The following is a 22,351-nucleotide window of genomic DNA, read 5'->3' as shown; positions in this document are numbered from 1 at the left end:
AAGGGTACTACGTAGATACACAAGTATAAAAACCTTTTTTTTTCCTGGTTATTAGATACCATAAAAAAGACTGCCATAGAAAAAGAATAACAATGTATTGTGGGATTTAAAACAAATAATAGAGATAGTCTACATTTACATGTTTGTTTATTCATTTATTTGTTCTAGTGGTAATAAGTACTAAAAAACTCTGACAAACAAATACAGCAGCAAACAGAATCAGAATTTCATGGCTCCAATTGCCAGGTGATGTTGGGTATGTATCAAGAGAAATTAGAATTTGTTAAAATGATTAGAAATTAAATTTGTGCCATATTGCTTCCTTCCTCATGAAATTTATAAAATCTTCTTTGCTAAGATCTTTATCAATGTGAAAAAGAGCATAAGCTTACTTTTCAGCTTTAAACTTTATATTTGTTATTATTTCATGATACCACCTCCTAAAAAGACAGTGAGTGATTCAAGGCCCAGGTTCTGATGAAATTGATAATATGCTTGATAGTGTAATAAGGAGCTTGTGGGAAGTTTCAGGAAAGCTTTTTATTCAGGAGGATGTATAGGTTTTAGCGACATTTCATCCTGTTCAAGTTGATCTCATGAAAAAGATCCATATCCTGAAGAGTTTTTCTGGATGCTTCTTTTAGATTTCCTGCCTTTGTAATTTGATTAAATCAAACCATGTCAAGAAATCCTTTAGTTGTAGGATTCCCTCAGGTTCAGAGAATAAAAGTAAAACTAAAGAAAAAGTAACACTTTTTTTGCTTATTCTATTTGACTTTTTCCAAACTGTCAATCTTGAGAAAACCACAGATGTCAATAATTATGACTGTTTTCTTTAGTTTCTATCAGTTAATCAGAAACTACTCCAGATGTCTAATACAGTGACTATGATATTTAGGTCTTCCTGATTTTCTGTGTAGAATCCAATACTACTCTACATGTGTTTGGGATAAAAGAGTAGGTGAATGGCATAAATATAATTTCCAAATTATATATATAAATATAAAAAAAACACATAATTTCCAAAGTAATGATAAGTCCTCATTTTACCCATACTCTGACTGATCTCACCATGTCAGTTTTCATTATTACATTTATCATTTTAAGCTAACATTTTAGCTAAAATGTATAAGTACTGAACATTCGTTAAAGTGTTTTACATATATTAATTTAATCCTCATAATAAAACTATGAGGTAAATACTGTTATCCCAATTTAACAAATGAAACACTAGATCATGGAGAGTACCTGCCCAAAGCCTCAAAGCTAGAATGTGGGGAGCCAAGTCAAACTCTGTCAGCCTGGATTCAGAGGCCTTAACATATCATGCTCTTAACCAACATAGCATGTTGCCTCCTAGACTTAACATGTACAAATCTTTTCCTTTTCTTATTCTTCATCTTAATAAATGATACTATCACTCACCCATGTTGCCCTGGATGTCATTCTAGATTCTTCTCTCCACTTCATCCACTCTAATTAATCAATCATCAGATCTTATATATATTAGTAGCTAAATTATTGTTCATTGTCCTATTTTCCATATAGGCTGCCACTTTCTTAATTCACGCTTGCAACATTTCTCTCTTGAACTACTGCAGCAGCTCTATTCAAACCTTCAGTTCAGCATTGCAACCAGAGTAATACCTCTAAGTGAAAACACTTGATAACTATTTTTAAGTAGTATTTCCAACAATATTGAGTCTTTAGCATTTTTCAAAGCTCTTTGTGTACAAAGTCTCTTTTTATTTGCAGCCACTCTCCACATATAGCTCACATGCTAATAAGACTGAAATATCTGTTTCTAGGGCACGAAGTGTTTCTTGGTGCATCCTCTGCCTGGGATACACCCCACCCGCTTTGTCTATCTGGCAAAATCCTATGCATTCAACATTCACCTCTATGAAGGTTTCATCTGTGCACTCATTAGTCTGTCTTCTCTGTGCTGCCATAGAGTCTTATACACCCCTACTGTATCAGTTATTTCCATGCAAATGGTGTGGGGCAGATACACTACACTAAGTAACTTAAGATCAGGCATAATATCCTTTTTGTTATTTCTCCCAGAACCTAGCCTTTAAGCATGGGATTCAAGAACTAGGGTCATAGAAAACCTCAAATTCTCTATATTCGGATTTTATACAACTCAACTTTCTTAACTTCTCAAATGAAACATTATATGCATCTTTTTTATATTACCTTTCCAAACCAGATGTTACATTTGGGTCAGTATTCCATTTTTGCTAAATAATATTCTATTGGCAATTTAAAAAAACGTACCTCCCGACTGTGAAAATAGACAGAAATCAACCTATTTAACACTAATGAAAAGACGAACCTCTTTTTTTCAAAATATCAAAGAGATAGTTCTGTTTGCTTTGCATCTTTCTCATTCTACATTTCAGTAACAGTACCCATCTTTCTTTTGGAAAATTCCTCCTTGGCTCCTGCTGGCTCATGGGGGCCGACAATGAAGATACAAAAGTGAGTAGTCATGGTCAATAAGAGCCCCACACTCCCACCAGAGGGAAAGCAGTTGGTTAAGAAATGAACTGGTGACCCAAGCTGGAAAGTTAAGAGTTCATCCCAGGAGTTTTCTTCTGGCAGAACTCGCGGGGAAAACCCTCTTGCCTTTTGGATTAGGGTACAGGGTAAGCAGAAATGTTTGGAGTGATCGTCATATATTTTTCCCTGGTTACCTGAAGAAAGTCTATTTGGAAGTCAGGGGATGAAAAGAACCAAAGAATCAGAAAGGGGAGTGGAGAGGGTAAAGAAGATGGAGGAAGAAATACAGGTAAAGAGAAAGAAAATAAGAGAAGAAAATGAAGAGAGAGAGAGAGAGACAGATGCAGAGTAAAAGAGAGACAAGGACAAAGGAAAAGATTTGACAACATCACATGAACCTATATATCCAGCTCAGTACAATGTCAGCTGTACTCCTGGACATTCTAGTTAAGAAAGGCCAATAAATTGTCTTTTGTTAAAGCTTGCTTTGACTGATTTCTCTAACTTCCAAGTGAATGCGTCCTGACTAATACAGAAACCCATCTAAATTTTTTTTTATATTATTCCCTTTCCAAGAATGTACAAAACCCATTTAACAGCAGTAAGAGCAGTTTTGTACATCATTTTATAATTTAAAAATTCTCCTTATCTTTTTAATCAAATTACAGAAGTAATTTAAGAAGACAGCACAAATTTATCCGATGCGACATCTGGTCAGGGAGAAAATATAAAAGCATTTATCTATAGTTCCATGGGACTGTTAGGAATGACATGTAATTATGATTTCAGTGAAAAGAGAAAGATACCATCTTCAAATGCACTTTTCCTACCTTTTCTAATAAATATCCAAGCAAGAGAAGCATGTACTAAATTAACATTCCGTTAACACCTGTGTTTTCTCCTGCGGTCTATTTCACACTTATGACATCTGGTGGAATCATTATCTACACTGATATGACTTCAGATAGTTTACTTATGTATTAGTAATGACGCATTGCATTTGAATGTATTACTTCTCAATTATTATCGAACCCTTATGCAAGTGCAAATTAAAACCACAACGAGAGATCTCTACACACTATCAGAATGATTAAAACATAAATATAAATAATACATATTAAAAATATAAATTAAAATAGCTAAAAATAAAAACAAAAAATAGTGACAACACCAAATGGTGAGTATGTGGAAAAACTAAATCACACTGAATTGCTGGTGGGGATATAAATGTTACTTTAGATAAAAGTTTGGTAGTTCTTATAAAACTAAACTGACCTAGCATTTAGCCCAGAGAAATAAAAACTTACGCTCACACAAAAACCTGTATACCAATGTCTAGAGCAGCTTTATCTATGTTACAGATAGAATTATGCTTCCCCTCACCCCAAATTCAGAAGTTAAAGCCCTAACTCCCAATGTGACTATATCTGGAAATAGGACCTTTAGGGAAGTAATTAGGTTAAATGAGGTCATCTGGGTGAACTTTAATCCAACAGAGCTGGTGTCTTTATAAGAAGAGGAAGAGACACCAATGATTTTTATCTGCTCAATCTGAGCTCACATAGAGAAGAGGCCAATTGAGGCCATAGGGTCACAGTGAGAAAGCAGCTATCTTCAGTCCAGAAAGCAAATCTGCTAGCACCTTGATCTGGGAATTCCAGCCTCCATGGTGAAAAAAACAACTCTACTGTTTGGGCCATCCAGTCTGTGGTATTTTGTTGTGGCAGTCTGAACAGATTTATACAATTCATGATAGTCCCAAACTGTAAACACAGATGCACTACAATAGGTGAACAGTTAAACTGTGGTCATCTATATCATGTGTGATAGGCAGAATACTGATCCCCAATGATGTCCACATTCTAATCCTGGAACTTATAAATATATTAAGTTACATGGCAAAGAAAGGGCTGTAGAAGGAATTAGCCCATTCGGAAAAATGTTTTTACTCCTATAATAATCTAAATAAAAATGAATCAAGTATTTATTTAGAAATAAGTATGAAGGAAAAATAAGCCTGTTTCATTCATTATATAGACAATGAATATCAATGATATTTTTACATGAAAAAAGTATTTAATATATAACTCTGAATAAACCTTAATGATAATGATGCTCATGATGATTAGTTTAAAAAGGTTTATGTATATGATTATTTAATTCTGTAAGCTCTCAGCCCTGGCTGCATTTCAGAATCACCTACAGAACTCCAAAAGTCATCAAAATATAGCTATCTTGACTAATGGGGCAATGCATTTGGATTTTGAAAAGTTCTACAGGTAATTCTGAGGCACAGAATGAAACCCGCTAATACAAAATTTAATTACGATTTAGTCTACTATAAAAACTTATTGTAGAAAACAACTTAAAGTTGTAACAATAAAGTACTGTAATAAAGGCATAGAATGGAATACTGTATATGGCAAATAAAAATGATACTGCAGAAATGTCTAATTGACAAAGAAATATATATGTAACTATATATACAAACATACACAAAATTACATATACGATTCTGTTTTTGTAAAAAAAATACACATGCGCACATATATATAGAATGGAGTTAATTTTGGTTGGCTGCGGTTATTCATTATGCTGCTTTATGCTGCTTTTTTGCTTGCCTGTATTACTTAATATTTCTGACTGACTATGATATATATGTGTACATATATATAAAGCAACTTCACTTTGATGATAGAAAATATTAAATTTAAATAATATGTATACTTTAAATTTAAAAATATTTTATTTTGAAATAAAGCAAATACGGCAAAATTTTAACAAATGGCGAATGGAGACAAAGGGTATATGGATAGTACTATTCATGCAACTTTTTCACAGGTCTGAAATTATTCAAAATTTAAAAGTTGAGGAAAAATAAAGTAAAATAGTTTAAAATTTGGTCCCTACTTCCCCAAATAATATTCTATTCTATTCTAAGTTGGCCATTTGATATATTGATACAATACATGAATCTTTTAAAATATTTTACTTAAATCAGTTTATACAAGTTAAAATAAATATTAGCTGAAATAATCAAAATAAACATGAAGTTATAGAAATATATACAAAAAATGTACATAAATATGTTTGATGTGTAATAGAATATATATATAAATATATGTGCATTTTTAAAAATTTTGAACCAACGGCATGTCTTTTTATTGTATTAGCTAACTGACTTTTAAAATAGTTTTCCCAATACAAATCCATTCATAAAACGTATCAAACATCAAAAATATCAACTGTATAAAATAATCATCTCACCTCATCTAAGTCTTGGATATAAACTGGTTTTTCCTCAAAGCCAGCTGGCATTGGTTCACTGTAGGGAATCTTTATTTCTTCATATATCTTGTTATTCTCTCTTTGAATTCCTTCTGGCAAAATCATCTATAAACATCAAAAATTAAAATCCAGTAAAAAATAAAAATTAAAACAAATGCTCTACGATAAATATTCTTTAGTTAGAGAGAGGGAGAGGAAGAGAGAGAAAATACAAAAACTACTGGATTTATGACATAGCACTGGAAAATAAATTTAGCTAATTTAAAGGAAAGGAAACCTAAAGAAAAGAAAAACAAACAAAAACCATACACACACATTCAGCATTCATGTATCATATAACACATGAATGATGTTACGTTGATGAATCTCAAAGTACACATTAATTAGATGGTATTCTTTTAAGACATGTACTCACAAGCTAATAAAAATGTGCAATATATATAGTGTAAAGTTTAGTTAAAAAGCGATGAATCTACTAAAATGCAAAAATACGAGTTCCATAAATACATTTTGCAAAAATGCGAGAATACATTTTGAATACCTATTATGTGTCAAGAACTTTACATAAACTGCATCATCACATTTTGTCCAGCATTTTAAAATACAATTTAGCATAGCATAGTTAACTAGTACTAGAGTAACAAAGGAAACAAAAAAAATCTATGTGTCATTTCCTCTAAAAATAGACATATTATCCAAAAGTGGTCATATATCAATGACATACCTTGGCACCAGCAATAAATGCTGATGTTCTCATGGCTTCAGCCTGGGAATCATAAACATGGGGATAACGTATTTTTTCAAAGTCCATGTCTCTCTGCCTGCTCAGAATTGGGACGCTCCTAGCATTCATAAGTGCCTGCTCCCTGTAAATATAAACACAATAGGCTAAATCTGAAATTTTTATCTTGCAAAAGAAAGCACATAGTAAAACAAGATCACTATAACTATGTCAGGTAGGCTTACAGTATGAAAAAGAAAATGGAACTCTACAAAGGAAGATATTGGCAATTCTGATATTTTCTATGTAACCATATAAGAATCAACACATTTTTAGGTAACATCATTTGAGAAGTTTGACTAAATGTTCTTCATTTATAACTTTGCTTGTCACAATCCAAAGATATTTAACAAGGTATAAACTTTTTTTTAAAAATGAGTTTCAATATTTCAAGATCAAGCGTAATGCCTTTTCATTTTCCTCCATTATTCTACTTCTAAATAACAACATGGGGAAAAGTATTCATTCATGGAGACAAAAGCCTCAAAATAAATTTGTGTAGGCTTCATAAATATTAACCTAGTGGTGTATGCACAGCACCCCAAAAATAGCTTACCTCTATAATCTAAATCTCTCAGCTAGATGCAACCAAGAATATTCTAATTAAGCATATCCCTGCTTTCTTATCCCAGAAAATTAGGCTTTCGTACAACAAAATTCTATTCTTGTAAGAAAACATGACTGGAAGAATCACATATATTATTAAAACTAAAAAATGATAATGATACATAAAAGTAGCAATTACAGCACAAGCATTCTTCAGCTTCTGGCTTTTATTACCTTTGTATCCGCAATTCCTTAGGATCAAAGCACGTAAGTCCTTCTAAAACTTCTCCATCTTCTCCAGCCTTTTTCTCTCGCCTGGCAATTCTTTTTTCTTCTCTGCGGTATTGTTTCATTAGCTGCTTTTCTTGTTCAGACTGAATAGTTACTTGACAACCATAATTGGGTTTAGCATTTTCTCCTAAAATTTTTTTGCAATTGTCTATGAAGCAAATTTAAAACATCATGTTTTACAAGTTTAACTTTTATGAAAATCATTCCCCCCATCGAAACACAAGATAGCACAATTCTCTAATAAATTCGTTTTAAAAACTGGCACATTCGATTATGTGTTTTAAGGAGAGGTTTTTTAAAATCGCAATATCTAAATGAAATTACATAGTGGCTTAAGAGAAGTCAGTGGATATTTTCTTCCTATAGATTAAACAGTTTAATGTTATAAATTCTTACATATAAATAAGGAACCTAAAAATTAGATTTTATAATTTTGAAATAATTTCTATTTATATTATTTCAATATATAATAGTTACCAATACTAATTAGCATTTACTGTTAACGTAATAAAATATATTCTTTACATACTGGATATAACATTTCCCTATAAAATAGGTTTTACTACGTTAAATTATATATATGTTATTACTTATTTATATGTGAAAGAAAATTTAACATTAGATCAGGATATATTTAGAAGATATCCAAGGCAAATGAAGAAAAAGTATGGTCTATCCTTTCATGGAATTATAAGTTTAAAAAAAAAAATGGAAAAAGGCCAGAACCAGTAAGGAGAACCAGGTCAATTAAAGCTTGTGTTTACAAGGTACAATGTAAACCTGTGGTTTGTCACTCAGTATTCAGAAAAATTTTTCTTCCAACAGGATTACCTTCTGTGTTTAAATAAATCTTTCCAAGTAGTAGTATCTTAGTTCAGTGCAGCCCCAAAGCAGCTGACAGGAATGTTGCTGAAAGCAATTCAAGTCAATATACATTTTTGTATTGAGGACCTACTAGGTTCCAGGCACTTCTACTAGGCCAAGAAGACAATGAAGAATGAGACTTGGCCCATACTCTAAAGGAGCACAGTGCAAATTATTTTATCAAATTCCAAGATACATACAGAACAAAGCAGAAATTAAACACAGCACCAAGAAGGGAAAATTAGCTTTCTAAATTCATCTCAAGTCAAATCTTCACAATTCTCTGACATTTGTCATTATCTCATTACATGGTTTTGAATAAGTCATTTTAATTCTCAACCACATGAAATAATCCTTCTGTATAATGGCTTTTTATAAGTTTCAAAAAGTAAAGTTAGAAAGACTTATTACATTTCAAAATTATGACAGAAGATATAATCCCATTTATATTAGGACTTATTTTACAGTTCTGAAAAAAAGTACGTTTTCTAAATAAATCATATACACCTATTAAAATGACTGAATTTCGAACCTACTATCTTTCAGTGGTAGAAAAAGAATGCAGCATATTGAAAATTTTCACATGTACTCTGAACTAAAAGAAAGTTAAACTACAAAGGCACACAATCAGATATTAAGCAGAATTTTTAAAAATGTGTGACTAATGCCATGTACTTATTAGAAATGAAAGTTAAAGATTCTGTGTGTGAAACTACTTCTGATGACATACTAAATGCTACATTAATGTCATTAATATTATAGACAAATGTGACACTAACAAAATATTACTATATACACTTATATATACATATCCAAATAAAAAATTAAAATTATAAGAAGAAAATATGTCTACATCACAGATAGTTTTCTAAAGCTTCAATCAGAATATACGGAATATACATCCTGTAAGACTGAACATAATGGGTAATAAAAAAAAATAAATTTGTAGAGTAGGAAAGGTTTAAATGTATAGTTCACCTTGATGGGTTCAACTAACTGAAGAGACTGACAAGTAGAAATGGAATTCTAACATGAAATTTTACTAAGGAACAATGTAGAAGCTTGTATCCTTTCAGAATGCAATTACAGCAGAAAAAAAGTCTTGTATAATTACTCAAACCACTTTCACTTGACAGCATGAGCCAACTTAATTTTTATTTTATGATATATCCTGCACTAAACATTCTCCACATCAGTCCCGAAAATAGAATTTAATTACAACTATCCTCAACTTAGCAGTCAGTACACTACACCCACCCACTTGTCACCTAAATTCCTTGTCACCTAATTTCTTGGTTATAAGAACAGAGATAGAGTAGGGTGGTATATATCTGGATAAAAAGATTCAAAGAAAATCAATATGAAAGCTAGAAAATGCTATATGGCAAATAGGCCATGATTCTGGGTACCAAAGAAAAGAATGGGATGTGGTTGTCAAACTACGGTAGCTTCATAAAGAATAAAAATACAATTTGGTATTTTTGAGAGAATTTTGAATGATCATCAACACAAAATTATATTAAAAGATGAATGACAATAGTTGTAATGAGTCCTAAGAAGCTTTTCTTCATAAGTATTTTATCCCTCCCCCCAAAATTAAGGAAAATCATTTTTATTGCATGTACACAAAAAACTCTACTTAAAAAAAAAAAAAAAACTTAAAATAAGCTGGTTGTCAGCTTCTTTATCATAGTCCTTAGAAAAACTTAAAGACTTGTTGAAATACCCCCAATTTTCTGTAGTATAATGATTATTCTTAGATAGTACCAATGTTCATAATGATCTGGCATAAAATAAAAGAATACGAGCTTAAGTTTTAAGAGTAGAACATAATTTAAGGGAAGACTGATGGTTCAAATTTTTTTTTTTTTTTTTAAGATGAGGCAACCCATGGTTGACCTCACAGATTACAAGGACCTTGTCAGCTTACAATCCTTTATTTTTTATTTTTTATTTATTTTTTACTCCTACAGCATCTGGTCTTCCCAGGTGGTCTCCCATTTAAGTACTAACCAGGCTTGACCCTGCTTAGCTTCCGAGATTAGACAGGATTAGGCTTGTTAAGGGTAGCATGGCCGTAGACTCAAATATCTTTTTTAATAACTCAAATTTAGTATTTGTTTTTGAGTTAAAAAGTATGTTGCTTCTAAAAAGTTATCCTAATAAAATAAATTTTGTGTATAAATTCTATATAAAAACAAATATAATGAAACTGTAAGACACTAATTCAGCATCTACAGCTTCCTAAAAAAATACGTGGAGCTGAACTCATTTTAAACTTTTTGTTAATAAATGACACTATTAAAAGGTGAGTACACCTGAAATTAATATAATATTGAATGTCAACTATAATTGAAAAATAAAAAATAAAAAAAAAAGTTTAAAAAATAAGTTGGATGAATTTAAATAAAAAGGTGAAATCAATAAGTATCTCTATATTAAAATTTAGAAGGCTAACAAAATAAACACCAAATTCTTAGAATTTACATCATGAGACTAAATACTTAAACTTATTCCTTTTCATGTGACAGATACCCATTTTAAACGTTCCAAAACTCTGCTGGTTTATTGCAATGCTGGATTAAGCATTGTTTAACAGGTAGGAGCCCTCTTAAAGCAAGGCAGTTTATAAGTGTTCAATACACGTAAAGAAACCAAAGATCTGGAAAAAGACAAAGTGGCTAAATTCAGTTCTTCAAAGTTTCTAAAAATCTCAAAACAACTCAAGGCAACTATCAATAATCAAATTATGTTATGAGATAAAAGAAATGCATAAAAATTTTTGGATTTAAATCTAGGCTGTTTTTTTCCTTTTATGCCATACACATAAATGAAAGGAAAAAGGAAAAGGTGGCATGACTTACGTAGAAGAAAGATAAATGTTGACTAGTTTGAAGAAAGGTGTTTAATTTCTTATGCTCACTTTTAAAAATTCGTAACTATTTATATGGCTGGCAAGGAACACTGGGATAAAGGTAAGAAATTCAGTTCTCCTGCTTATCACCTAAAACCCGAGTTTGGCATTAGTTGTGCCAAACTGATCATAAATCAAATTCTTTTTTATAATTTGGCTTCCTAGACAACTCTCCCTAAATCTTCTGGGGTTTTAAAATATATGTAATACATGACAGTATAAATGTTCAATTTGCTAAGTGTGATAATTGTACTGCAGTCAAGTAGGTGACTGTTGCATTCTTAGATGTATGCTGAAGATTTTATAGTGAAGTATTAGGATGCTGTCAACTTCTAGTCATTGTTCAGCAAAGATATTAAATGTAGGTGTATATGTGCGTGTATATGTGTGCGTGCATGTGCGTAGAGTGGGAAGAAGGGAGAGAGAAAGAGAAAGCAGAATGATGTTGATAACTGATGAATCTACATGAAGGGCATATGATTGTTCATTGTACTATCTTTGTACATTTAACGGGTTTGAAAACTTTCAAAATAAATAGTTGGAAAGAATTATAACACTACTTGGCCCATAGTAACTACTATACATTCGCTTTTAAAATTGTTTTTGTCTATTCAAATCTGCAACAAACAAAGCCACACCTAAACATAAATAGAATCTTTTCCGTAACGTTTTCTTAGGGCATTGGTATTTGTTTCATAATCTGCCATATCTAAAATCTACTTAAAAGGATGATAGCAGTAACTTATATAATAAACTAAAGGATATTCATTATAAGTATAATTATATTAAAAAGATTCGCTAACCAGTGAATTTTTCCTTTACATTAAAAATACCACTAAACACTTTCTTACCTTGAAGAGCCTGCAACTTATGATCATTTGAAGAAGTAAGAAATCTATCCACAATTGTAATTCTGTTCTGGAGAAGCTTCTCAATAAGTTCAAGTCCATCAGGTCCCAGCAGTTCAAATAGCTTATAAGAGGAAGAAAATCAAAAAGATCTGTTACCTTAAAATTAACTTTGTCAAGTTATTAACACCCTGTTCTACAGAGGTGTGAAGTTATATATAGAAATACCCAAAAAGTACTTAGAAAAACACAGTTTTAAAACTTTAAAAGTTAACTTAGGAAAGAAAAATAACTTCATATTGCTATGGAGCTTTTGACTTTATAAAGGCTATCTGCAATTATTTAATTAAAAAGTATGATTCGATTTTTAAAAATAATTATGATTTGTATATAAACTCTAAATCACAGAATATTAAATTCTTACACATGCTCTTTCTTGATATAACCAAATGAAATTCTAAAATTAATTTGCTTGTAACATACTGCTCTGGTTTTCCCAAATAAAGTACCATTTTTCTTACAACTTACTATATAACAGTTATCATTTTAGAGTCAAAGAACCATTAAAATGTTTTAATGAATTATGAGGTGAAATTTTTAAGCTTAATGTCTTATTTATAAATGCTTAATAATTTTTAATGCTTAATAAATCTGAAATTTAAAACATGATACTGCAAATGCTTTATGTAACTTTATAAAAAGTTTCCATGCATATCTTACTCTCCTATACAGAATGGCAGCCAAAGATTAAGTTGATTCCAGAGTCAGGAAACAGGTTTTAGGGAAATGTCTAAGACAGAAAGCAGATTAGTGGTTGTTTAGGGATGGGGGAGAGAAGAAGGATGTACTAGTAGGAGGACAGTAGCTAAAGGTGGATTTCTTTTTGAGGTGATAAAAATGCTCTAAAATTGACTTTAGTGATGTTTGTATATATCTATGAACACACTAAAAATCATTGATTTATATCCTTTAAATGGGTGAATTGTCTAGTATGTGAATTATATATCAATAAAGCTATGTTTAAAATCATGAACCAAAGTGACTTAAAATACTAAAAGTAACAAAAAAATTACTTAGGGTTGAAAGATAAAGATTAAATATAATTTTCCCAATTACTGAGTGTTTTGAATTGCTCTTAGTCAAACACAAGCCCCGTGCTTAATGTTAAGGGTATACCATATTAATGGACCAGGAAATTCAAAAAAGAAAACTGCAATACATACCTACACAGTTACTTTCCCCCAACATTCCAAACTAATTGTAGCAGGAAATGCTCTCTACACACATCACAAAACATCCTTTATATCCTATCAATTCTCAAAAAATGTGTTAATTCTTAAACAGAGACCATTTCTTTCATAAGAAAATAATTTCTCATTGCAGTTACCCTTACACATATTCTTAGCTACTCAAGGTCACTTAATCTGAAATTCAGTGTTTACACACGATAGAGTCTAGTTAAAAAATTTTAATCCACAACATAATTTTAATAAACCACCAGCACATTTTGAAAATAACTTCTAATGTAACATCCCAAGCGTGGGATCACAGCACAAAGAGCACATGATTTCTTAAAAGTAACACACCTAAGATCTAGCAACAGGGACAAGAAGGCTGTTTTGCTGTGAATAGCAGGGCTTCCATGACTCCAGGATGAAATATCCCCAGCAGAATTCTGAGATCAGCTGCCATCAGATTTAAAGCAATCCCAAAATGATGCTTTCCCTAACATTTGCTATTTCATCCACACTGAGAGCAGGTGCAGTTCTCATTCAAGATTTGCACTACAAACTAATTTGGCAGTGAGAGTGATTGTTTGTAAAGGTACAGCTGCTATGCACTGATACAAGTTCCAGTGCTATCCAATTAAAAAAAAAAAAAAAGAGGAAGGGAAAAGTTAGCAGTGGGTACAGAAACAGACATCAACTATAGAGTTACAAAAAAAATGCAGGTTTCAAACAATAAAAAGGCAAGTATCATTATCCTGGCTACAAACTAAGAATATGAGATTTAAAAGATACACAATAAGAATAGACAGATAACATCCTTTTTCCTGGTAGATGTTATTAGAGTCATTATTATCTATTAAGGTATTTCTAAATAAACAAAGGTTCCTGTAGTTCTTAATGTTATTATAAATACTTTTTCATTAAAGTAATTCTTCATCAAATTAAAATGATGAATGGAAAGAGTCAAAAAGTTAACCAACAGACTATGATCCTGAGACGCCAAAAAAAATTATTTCAGAACATGTGCAGACTAACTTTAAAAGTATTATATCCTTGTTTCTCACAATACTTTTAATAGATGAATGTAGCTTGTGAATCTCTCAGGAAAGGTAATCCCCACTTTCTACTGTATTCTGAGTTATGTCATTTTTATTCCAATAGGAAAAATGCTATAGTGGATGCTATATTCCCAACACAGACATTACATCATAAACACAAAATATAAAGTAATGATAAACCTTTAAATAATATACCATGGAAAATTATACTATAAATCATATGAAAATTGGTTTAAGAAAAAAGAGAGATAAAGAGCTTAAATAAAAACTATAAATCTGTTCTCAAACTGGGGTATGCAGAGATATGCTGAGGGTTTGTGAAACCACAGAATAAATATGACAAACATACTTGGATTATGGGTTTATTCAAAGTTAGAGGCAAAACATTATTTCTAAGTAAAACACAATTCTGGTCATGTTAATATCTTGTTTGAACACTACTTAGGCTAGTCAAAAATGTATTTAATTAGTAAAAAAAGGCTTTAAAGCAAATAAAATTTCAATATTTATAAAAGGTTTGTTAGTTCCATTTGTTTCCATCTAGTTAACATTAAAGAATTCATTAAAAGGCAAAACCAAGTCTATCTGAAGTTCCAAAAAAACCCCTTTCAAAAGAGAGACCAACCATTCTCCGTATCAAATGGGCATTTTAAAAAATAGCACAATAGGCACAATATCTTGATGTGAACGAGGTATCCTTATGGATAACAATATGGTTAGGAGGGTTACGGCATTAATCTCCATATAGAAATCAGCCACTAAAATTGTTCTTCAAGGATTGGTCATGGCTTTGCCTTATTAAAACTTTATCAGTGATATACAAACTAGGAGACATTAAATCAAATTTGTTCAAGTGTTAATAGAATCAAGATTTTAAAATACTCTAAATAGTCTGATATAATCTCGCCAGACCTAAGGAGAAGTAAAAGAGACAAATATAAAAATCCCCCAATTAGGTTTAAAAAACTCAGGTGTACTGGTCCTACAAATAAATTTCTAAGGAAAATCTTGAAAGGATAGGAGGTTGGTTATTTGCAGGCTCAATATGAATAAAAAATGCAATGAAGGCTAGGAAAAAATTTGATGTAGTAATAATAATATAATATCTCAAAAATCTCATTCGGCCTCCCAAAGGGCATTACATTGATTGAATCATATGTGGAGTGCTGAGCTTAATTCTAATCTAAAATTTTTAAGGAGGTTACAATAAAAATTATAGAACATGAAAAACAAAGTAAAAATAAGTTGTCTATGCAAACTTTTTCAAAAGCAGATATATTATTATCTATTATTACCCATTCTGCTTGAAGGATACTCATTCATTAATTTGATAAAGATAATGAATATTATTCTGGCCCCACCTTGCATGATCTTCCTCCATGCATCACCCCACATTGCTAAATCCTCCTTATCCTTCTTGAAACACTCTTTTTCTTTCGCTAACCTTGACATGTTGCTTTTATATTTATCCTACCACTCTGGCTGCTACCATCCTGTCTTCTCTTCCAGCTCACTTTGATATTAAATGTTGGTGTTCCTTATGGTTTAATCCTAGGCTTTCCCTTATCTTCTCTCCATAGTCTCTCCTTAGCTGTTCATATCCAGCCCTTAGCTTGCATTAACGAGCATATGCTGAAAAGTTTTAAATATATACATCCTTCTCAGAACTCACCTCTGAGCTCCATATATTAATTTAATTGCCCAGTTACCATATCCACTTGGAGGTCTCAAGGCCTTTCACAATTCTACATGTCCAAAACTTATATTATGGTTTTCCGCCCCCTTCACTATTTTCTAAACGTTCTGTTTCCATAATTGGCACGGTCTTCCTACAGGTTACATAAGTCAAAGCCCAAAATGCATCCTTAACACCTCCTTACCCCACAGCACGCAACCCCATCTATCATCCAATCTATTATCAAGTCTTCTTGATCTCAACCAGTAAACAGATTTCAAGTCTTTCTGCTTATTTGTTTTAAGCTACCAAACATTTTTGCTCGTACCATTCAAAAAATTTCCTAAATGATTTCTGCATATCTATCCAAAACACACTTTAATCCATTCTCAACATAGCAATGAGAGTGAATTTTATGAAATGCAAGTCTGGTCAATGTACAATACCTCCCTCCTCTACCTCATGCCAACAAGCTCTCCAATGGCTCTCCATTGTTTCTCCATTGTTATAAAGTATTAAATGAACTGAACATATAACCAGAATGTCAAAACATCACAAGTGTTAAATTAAGATTCAAAAATACTGAAGTACATTCAGTCACATTTGACTAGAAAGAATTTTAATAAAGTTAAATATTATTTTTAAAATAGCACCTTTTCTAATTCCCCACTGCATGTATGTCTTATAATAAATGTTATTGCAGTACATGTATATAATTTAAAATTAAGTAAGTACGCTTATATCAGAGATGCATTATCAAAAATAGAAGATAGGAAAAAAAAGCTTGGACTCCAATGCTTCAAAGAATCATTCTGTTATGAAAGTTTTTCACAATGTAACAGTTTTCTGATCTGTCTTATGATCGATATTTATATTTAATATATTTTTTCTGAAAATGTTAAATGATGTTTCTGAAAATTTCTGGTATTTTATTAGAATTTAAGGAAATACAGATTATGTATAACCCACTGATACCATCACTGCTCCTATTTCAAAACATGTTTTGTATAACTGAATTCTTAATCAGCAACTCAGCCATTACTATATATTACCCCTTGTCAGTCCATTTAATTTAATAATTTAACAAATTTACGAATGCTAGTATAGCAGTTTAGGAGAATAATCAGACAGGGCTCAAATTCTGAGCCTACTATACTACTCACTAGCTTTAAGACCTTAGATATCCTTTCTGAGCCTCCATTTTCTCATTGTACAGCATAAAGAAGAGTACATACATACCCTTTGCAGGGCTGTGAAATAAACTAGATAATGTTTGTAAACGTATTTAACATAGTATCTTGAGTGTAAGCAATTAACTTTAGGTGTTTAGTAGTATTAAAATAAATGACTATAACCAAATAAGGGAGTAAGAAAAGTACACAAATAATGTGTATCATAACAATACCTAACACTTGTACACTACTTATTTCCCACAAGATATTAAGTTCTTTACACATAAAGTGTATATTTTTACACTGTCTTGATCTGAAGAAATATTCAGTGAATCTTTGCTAAATATACATAATACTGATACATTTATCATTTAAAAGAAAGCATGATAGAACAATTCAGAGAAAACAATACAAAAGTATCTAATAACCAACTATCACTTATTAAGAAATAAACTATTACTAATAAAATACTTGATATGCATATTTACTTCAGCATTTTTCCATGGAAGTGCACTCATGACTGTAATATATGTGTGCATATATTCTACCTCCAATTTCTACTGGTAAATAATTCTTGGTTCAACAGTGAAATTAGATACAATATATCCTGGTGTTCTGTAAAAGGCAATAGGTTTGAAACCACTGCTCCAAATAAAACTTTATTCATTGATTAGATCAGAACTTTCTAGTCAACCTTCCTGTTGACCTCCAGTATGTCTAGACTTCAGTCTGTTAGATACTAAAACATAATGATCTTCCTCATAGTCAGCTTTCACATGCACCTTCCCAAGAAATTACAATGGGGTCATCTAATCTCATTTGGGAAGGGACCTTATGGGACATCTAAACGAAGCTCCCATAAAAGCTATTACTGCCATGGGAGAGCAGTTTACAAGACAGTTGAAAACATGGGCTTGGAATCAGAAAGAACTAAGTTTAATTATCAATTCTGCCAATTCCTAATTATATGACTCTGAGCAACTTTCTTAAGGATTCTGAGCCTCAGCTTTCTCGTCTGTTAAATGAAATGCTTAATAAATACTTAAGGCTGTGGATTAATTTTTTCTGGCTAATGAATTATCTGATAAGGCAACTCATGCCACTGGTAGAGAATGCCAATTGTCAAAAATACCCTCCTCATATTGAGTCCAATCACCACAGCTTAACTGTGCCCTCCGGGATTACAGAGAATGATCTTAATAACATTTCTACAAGACAGCCTTTCAAATATTTGAAGGTAAGTCCAAGTACAAGCCACACTTAACTCACAATTTCTTTTTTTCCCAGGTAAACGCCCATCAATTCCTTACTATTAGTCAGATAACTTGATTTCTAGATGATTTCTCCTCAAGGTTCCTTTAGAAAACCTTTGACTGAGCCTCTTCATAAATGATATCCAAAACTGAACATAATATTTTACATATAATTTGATCAGGGCAGATCACACACAGATTATAACAACTTTGGACTAAATTTTAAACTTTTCTGAACAAGGCATAAGTTGGTAACAACATCACACTGTTGGCTTAAACTGAATGTGTAGCCAAATAAAAACACTTGGTTTTAAGGTTTTTTCTCATAGGAATTTCAAGTAAGTGAGGATTCCTAAGATTCCCATATCCAGTACTTTATATAATAATTTTTAAGCCCAGAATTTCAAATGAATTCCTTTTGAAATTCACTTTCTTCCTCCTCTTTCTTCTTTTTAGTCTTTTAAGAATTTTCTAAATCCAGATTCTGGCATCTACCACATCAGTAAGTACTACAATAACATATACCACTTAATCAGAAAAGGTTTTATTTTTAAATAATACAAACCAGATTCTGACTTACCAATGTTTTCACATTTTGTCTGCTAAGTACATAAAGCATCACTAACTTAATAAAACAGGTTTCCACACATTTACCATGTTTGGAATGAATACCAGACATTATGTAAACAAAAAACCCTTATCACGTAGACAGATCAGCTGATAGCTAAAGTACAAAAACCAATGATCAATTTAAACTTTATTTCCTCTATCAAATCTTATTTTTAAAAGAAAACCTGTTTTACCAAAAACAATTTAACCACATGGGAATCACTCTGACATACAGCATTTTCTAAAACAGTATATCAGTGAAAAATTATTTTAGTAACTTTAATATTAATATTTTTTATTTCATAATAGCAATAAATAAATGTTTTAACTATTTAATCATTTGAGTTAATAAGCAAGTTCCTTAGCCTAATACCTAACGGGAACTAGTTAAGAGAGATCGAAATGCAGTAAGTGCAGGGTCTCCATTAGAAAGTGGCCAACTTCCAAGTAAAGAGACATGGCATTGTGAACTAAGCTAGTAGGAAAAAGAATAGCAACTTACACACAGAAATTAAAAATGTGCTTGAGCATTTAAATGGTAAGATTTATAAAACAGAGTTAGTAGGTGAGGTATTACTTTTCAAGTAAGCTCTTTTCCTTGTATATCAAAAGAAAATAAACGTTTTTCAGAGATATATGCATAACTCCTCATTACACATTTAATATTTACATGAGAATTATTTATTGTGTTTCATGGTAGACTGATAATATGCAAGTGATAATGTTTAGCCTCTTTCTTTATTGGCACAGACAATAAAGATCACAGCACTTATCAGAGGACCCTTCTATTTGGAGGATATGCAAGGCACTAAACTCTTTACACAGAAATTTAATCCCTAATCACTTTTTCTGAGTATCGGTTGAAATATAAAATACATAAGCAACTAAGTTATGAGAACCAGTACTCATATTAAACTGGAGAGAGGATTAAAATTACCAAAGTAAAAAAATATGTAAGTAAGGTTTAACAATAATATAAGTAACGAGTTCCTGATTTGTGGGGTTTTTTTCCCCCTTCAGAATCATCAAAATACTTGTTAAGGTTGTAGTTATTAAAATAACAGAACCATCATGATTAATTTTCCATTATCTTGAACAAACTTAAGATTTCAATTTTAACCCTAAGTAGAAAGAATAATTGAGTAAGTGTATATTGGTCACTGATTGTGATAGTATAATTGACATGTACATTCTATATGCTCGATTTATTCTACTTTCAAGTTTTAGAATGTTTATATATAGCTAAATCCTTAAACAGTTTGTAACAATAAAAAATATGATGATCTTATAAGGACAACAGTCATTCTTTTTTTAAAAAACACTAAAATGTATTTTACTTTTAACCATCTTAAAATTTTCTTAAAAAGCCTTTTCCCTTTTATGCTTAAAGGAAAGATGCCTTCTTTAAGAACAAGTATTAGAGATTAAGAGAAAGAAAAAAAAGATGACACAAACTCATGCTTTACTCTTCTAGTAAAAGAGAGAGAGAAAAAAAAAAACCTAAAAGACACTTCACACTTAAAGACAAGTATATCCCTGGACCAGAAATTAAGCAAAAACAGTAAAGCACTGAGTAGGGCTAAAGTGACAAGGTGGGCTCCAGTTTTGGACAGCAAGGCCAGGAGTTTGGCTCCTGTAGGGTAACCTAGACAAAACATGTTCCATACAATTTAGGCACTGGAGCTAGGCTTATGTGGAAGACAAGGTGTATGTATGGGGCTCCCCTGTTAATGAGGAGGTGAAAAGAACTACTACCAAAATGATACTTGAGGTCACAGCTACTATACAGAAATCTAAGACACTGAGAAAAAGAAATGTAGATGGGAAAAGCCACAAATCGACATCAGCAAAAAAATTAAAATTCTAAAACCTACAAAGAAATCTTACACTAACAATGATAGGCAATAAAATCAACATCAGTTCACTCCAGAAGAAAGTAATATGGAACAATGTGACAGATTTATTTAAAATAATATGAAGCTCAAAGAGACCAACAAAGCAATTGCTTCCATTAATTAAACAAAAGAGAGTGTATGGGAACACCCTATACTTTTTGCTCAATTTTTCTGTATACTTAAAACTGCTCTAAAAGTCTATTAAGTAAAAAAAAAGAATTATAAAACTATTCAAGGAAAAAAGAATTATAAAACTATTATTACTCAAGGTAATTATTCTCTTATTGTTGAAAAATTCTGGTAAAGTTGAAGAGTTAACCAACCATTTGTGTTTTAAACAAATACTATCTAGCAAAATGCCGTATATACATTTATACACACACACACATACACACACAAAGATACTTAAATCATTGTGAAGAAAATGAGTTAGCAACTAAGAGGTAATTAATGATCAACATGTGGTTGTCTTCTATCAGTATTACTCGCCAGCCCAAAAAATATGCGTCTCTTTTGGAATTTCTCATTGGGATCTACCTTATTTTTTAAACACAATAAATGTCCTTGGAGTCACTATATATTTTCAGAGTATTTCAAATGTTATCATGATTATTACTGATAGTAGAAAAAAACAAGCAGTTATAAACATTAAAAATTTTACTGAAACCCATTTACATTATGAAACAAATATGTCTGATACAATGGATGTACCTAGAAGGCCATCAGGCTTGTCCCAATCTCTTACGTATCTAAGGATTATTAAACTGCCTGATGTCTTATTATTTAAAACTAATACATGCCATATGAATAAAAGCTAAAACATATGTGGGGAAAAAAGGAAAGATAAGAGCAACAAAACCAAAAGCTGGTTCTCTGAAAACAAAACAAACACTCTTCTAGCAAAAATGAGAATGTCAAGAGAAAAAGCTGAAAGACAGGAACAATAAAATAAAAAGCTAGTGTAATTTATTTAATAAAAATTAATAAATTTTTTTATAGCAAAAAGCTTGAGTACTCAGATGAAATGACTAATTTCATAGAAAAGAACAATTTACAAACTTGATTTAAGAATATGTAGAAAATATGAATAAACCAGCAACTAATGGAAAATTTAATTGGTTATCAAAGTCTGCCCTCCAAAAAGACACCAGGCAAGACAGTTTTCAAAGCACACTAGTATCAAACTTTCATGACAGAATCACATTCTTATAGAAACTTTTTTGAAAAAAGAGATAAAAAAGAAAAAAGCTCCAAAAGTTTTTTTATGAAGCTGGAATAAATAACCTTAGGTATTAAAACAGGATAATTTACAAATTCTCTACTCAGGCTGGGGTTCTAAGCATAGTAGGAGGACAGAAAATCCATATAATGCACTAGTGACTATCCAAGAAAGCCCCAAGAAAAAGAGGAGGCATTCTGATTG

General features: G+C 31.3%; 1 protein-coding gene across 1 annotated transcript in view; it reads right to left on the bottom strand.

Annotated features, from left to right (window-relative positions):
* The window catches only part of ASCC3 (activating signal cointegrator 1 complex subunit 3), a 259,616-nt gene that overhangs the window by 198,420 nt on the left and 38,845 nt on the right, over window positions 1-22,351 (bottom strand). Inside the window, exons 5-8 of the mRNA XM_006926271.3 lie at window positions 12,041-12,161; window positions 7,355-7,559; window positions 6,518-6,659; window positions 5,773-5,898 (exon numbers count right to left, since the gene is read on the bottom strand). Of these exons, the coding sequence (XP_006926333.1) occupies window positions 5,773-5,898; window positions 6,518-6,659; window positions 7,355-7,559; window positions 12,041-12,161 (594 nt within the window). The remainder of the gene's footprint in view (window positions 1-5,772; window positions 5,899-6,517; window positions 6,660-7,354; window positions 7,560-12,040; window positions 12,162-22,351) is intronic.

The sequence above is a fragment of the Pteropus alecto genome, unplaced genomic scaffold (assembly GCF_000325575.1).
Source record: "Pteropus alecto unplaced genomic scaffold, ASM32557v1 scaffold7, whole genome shotgun sequence".
In the NCBI taxonomy this organism is placed as follows: domain Eukaryota; kingdom Metazoa; phylum Chordata; class Mammalia; order Chiroptera; family Pteropodidae; genus Pteropus; species Pteropus alecto.
This window is presented reverse-complemented; position numbering and strand designations above follow the sequence as displayed.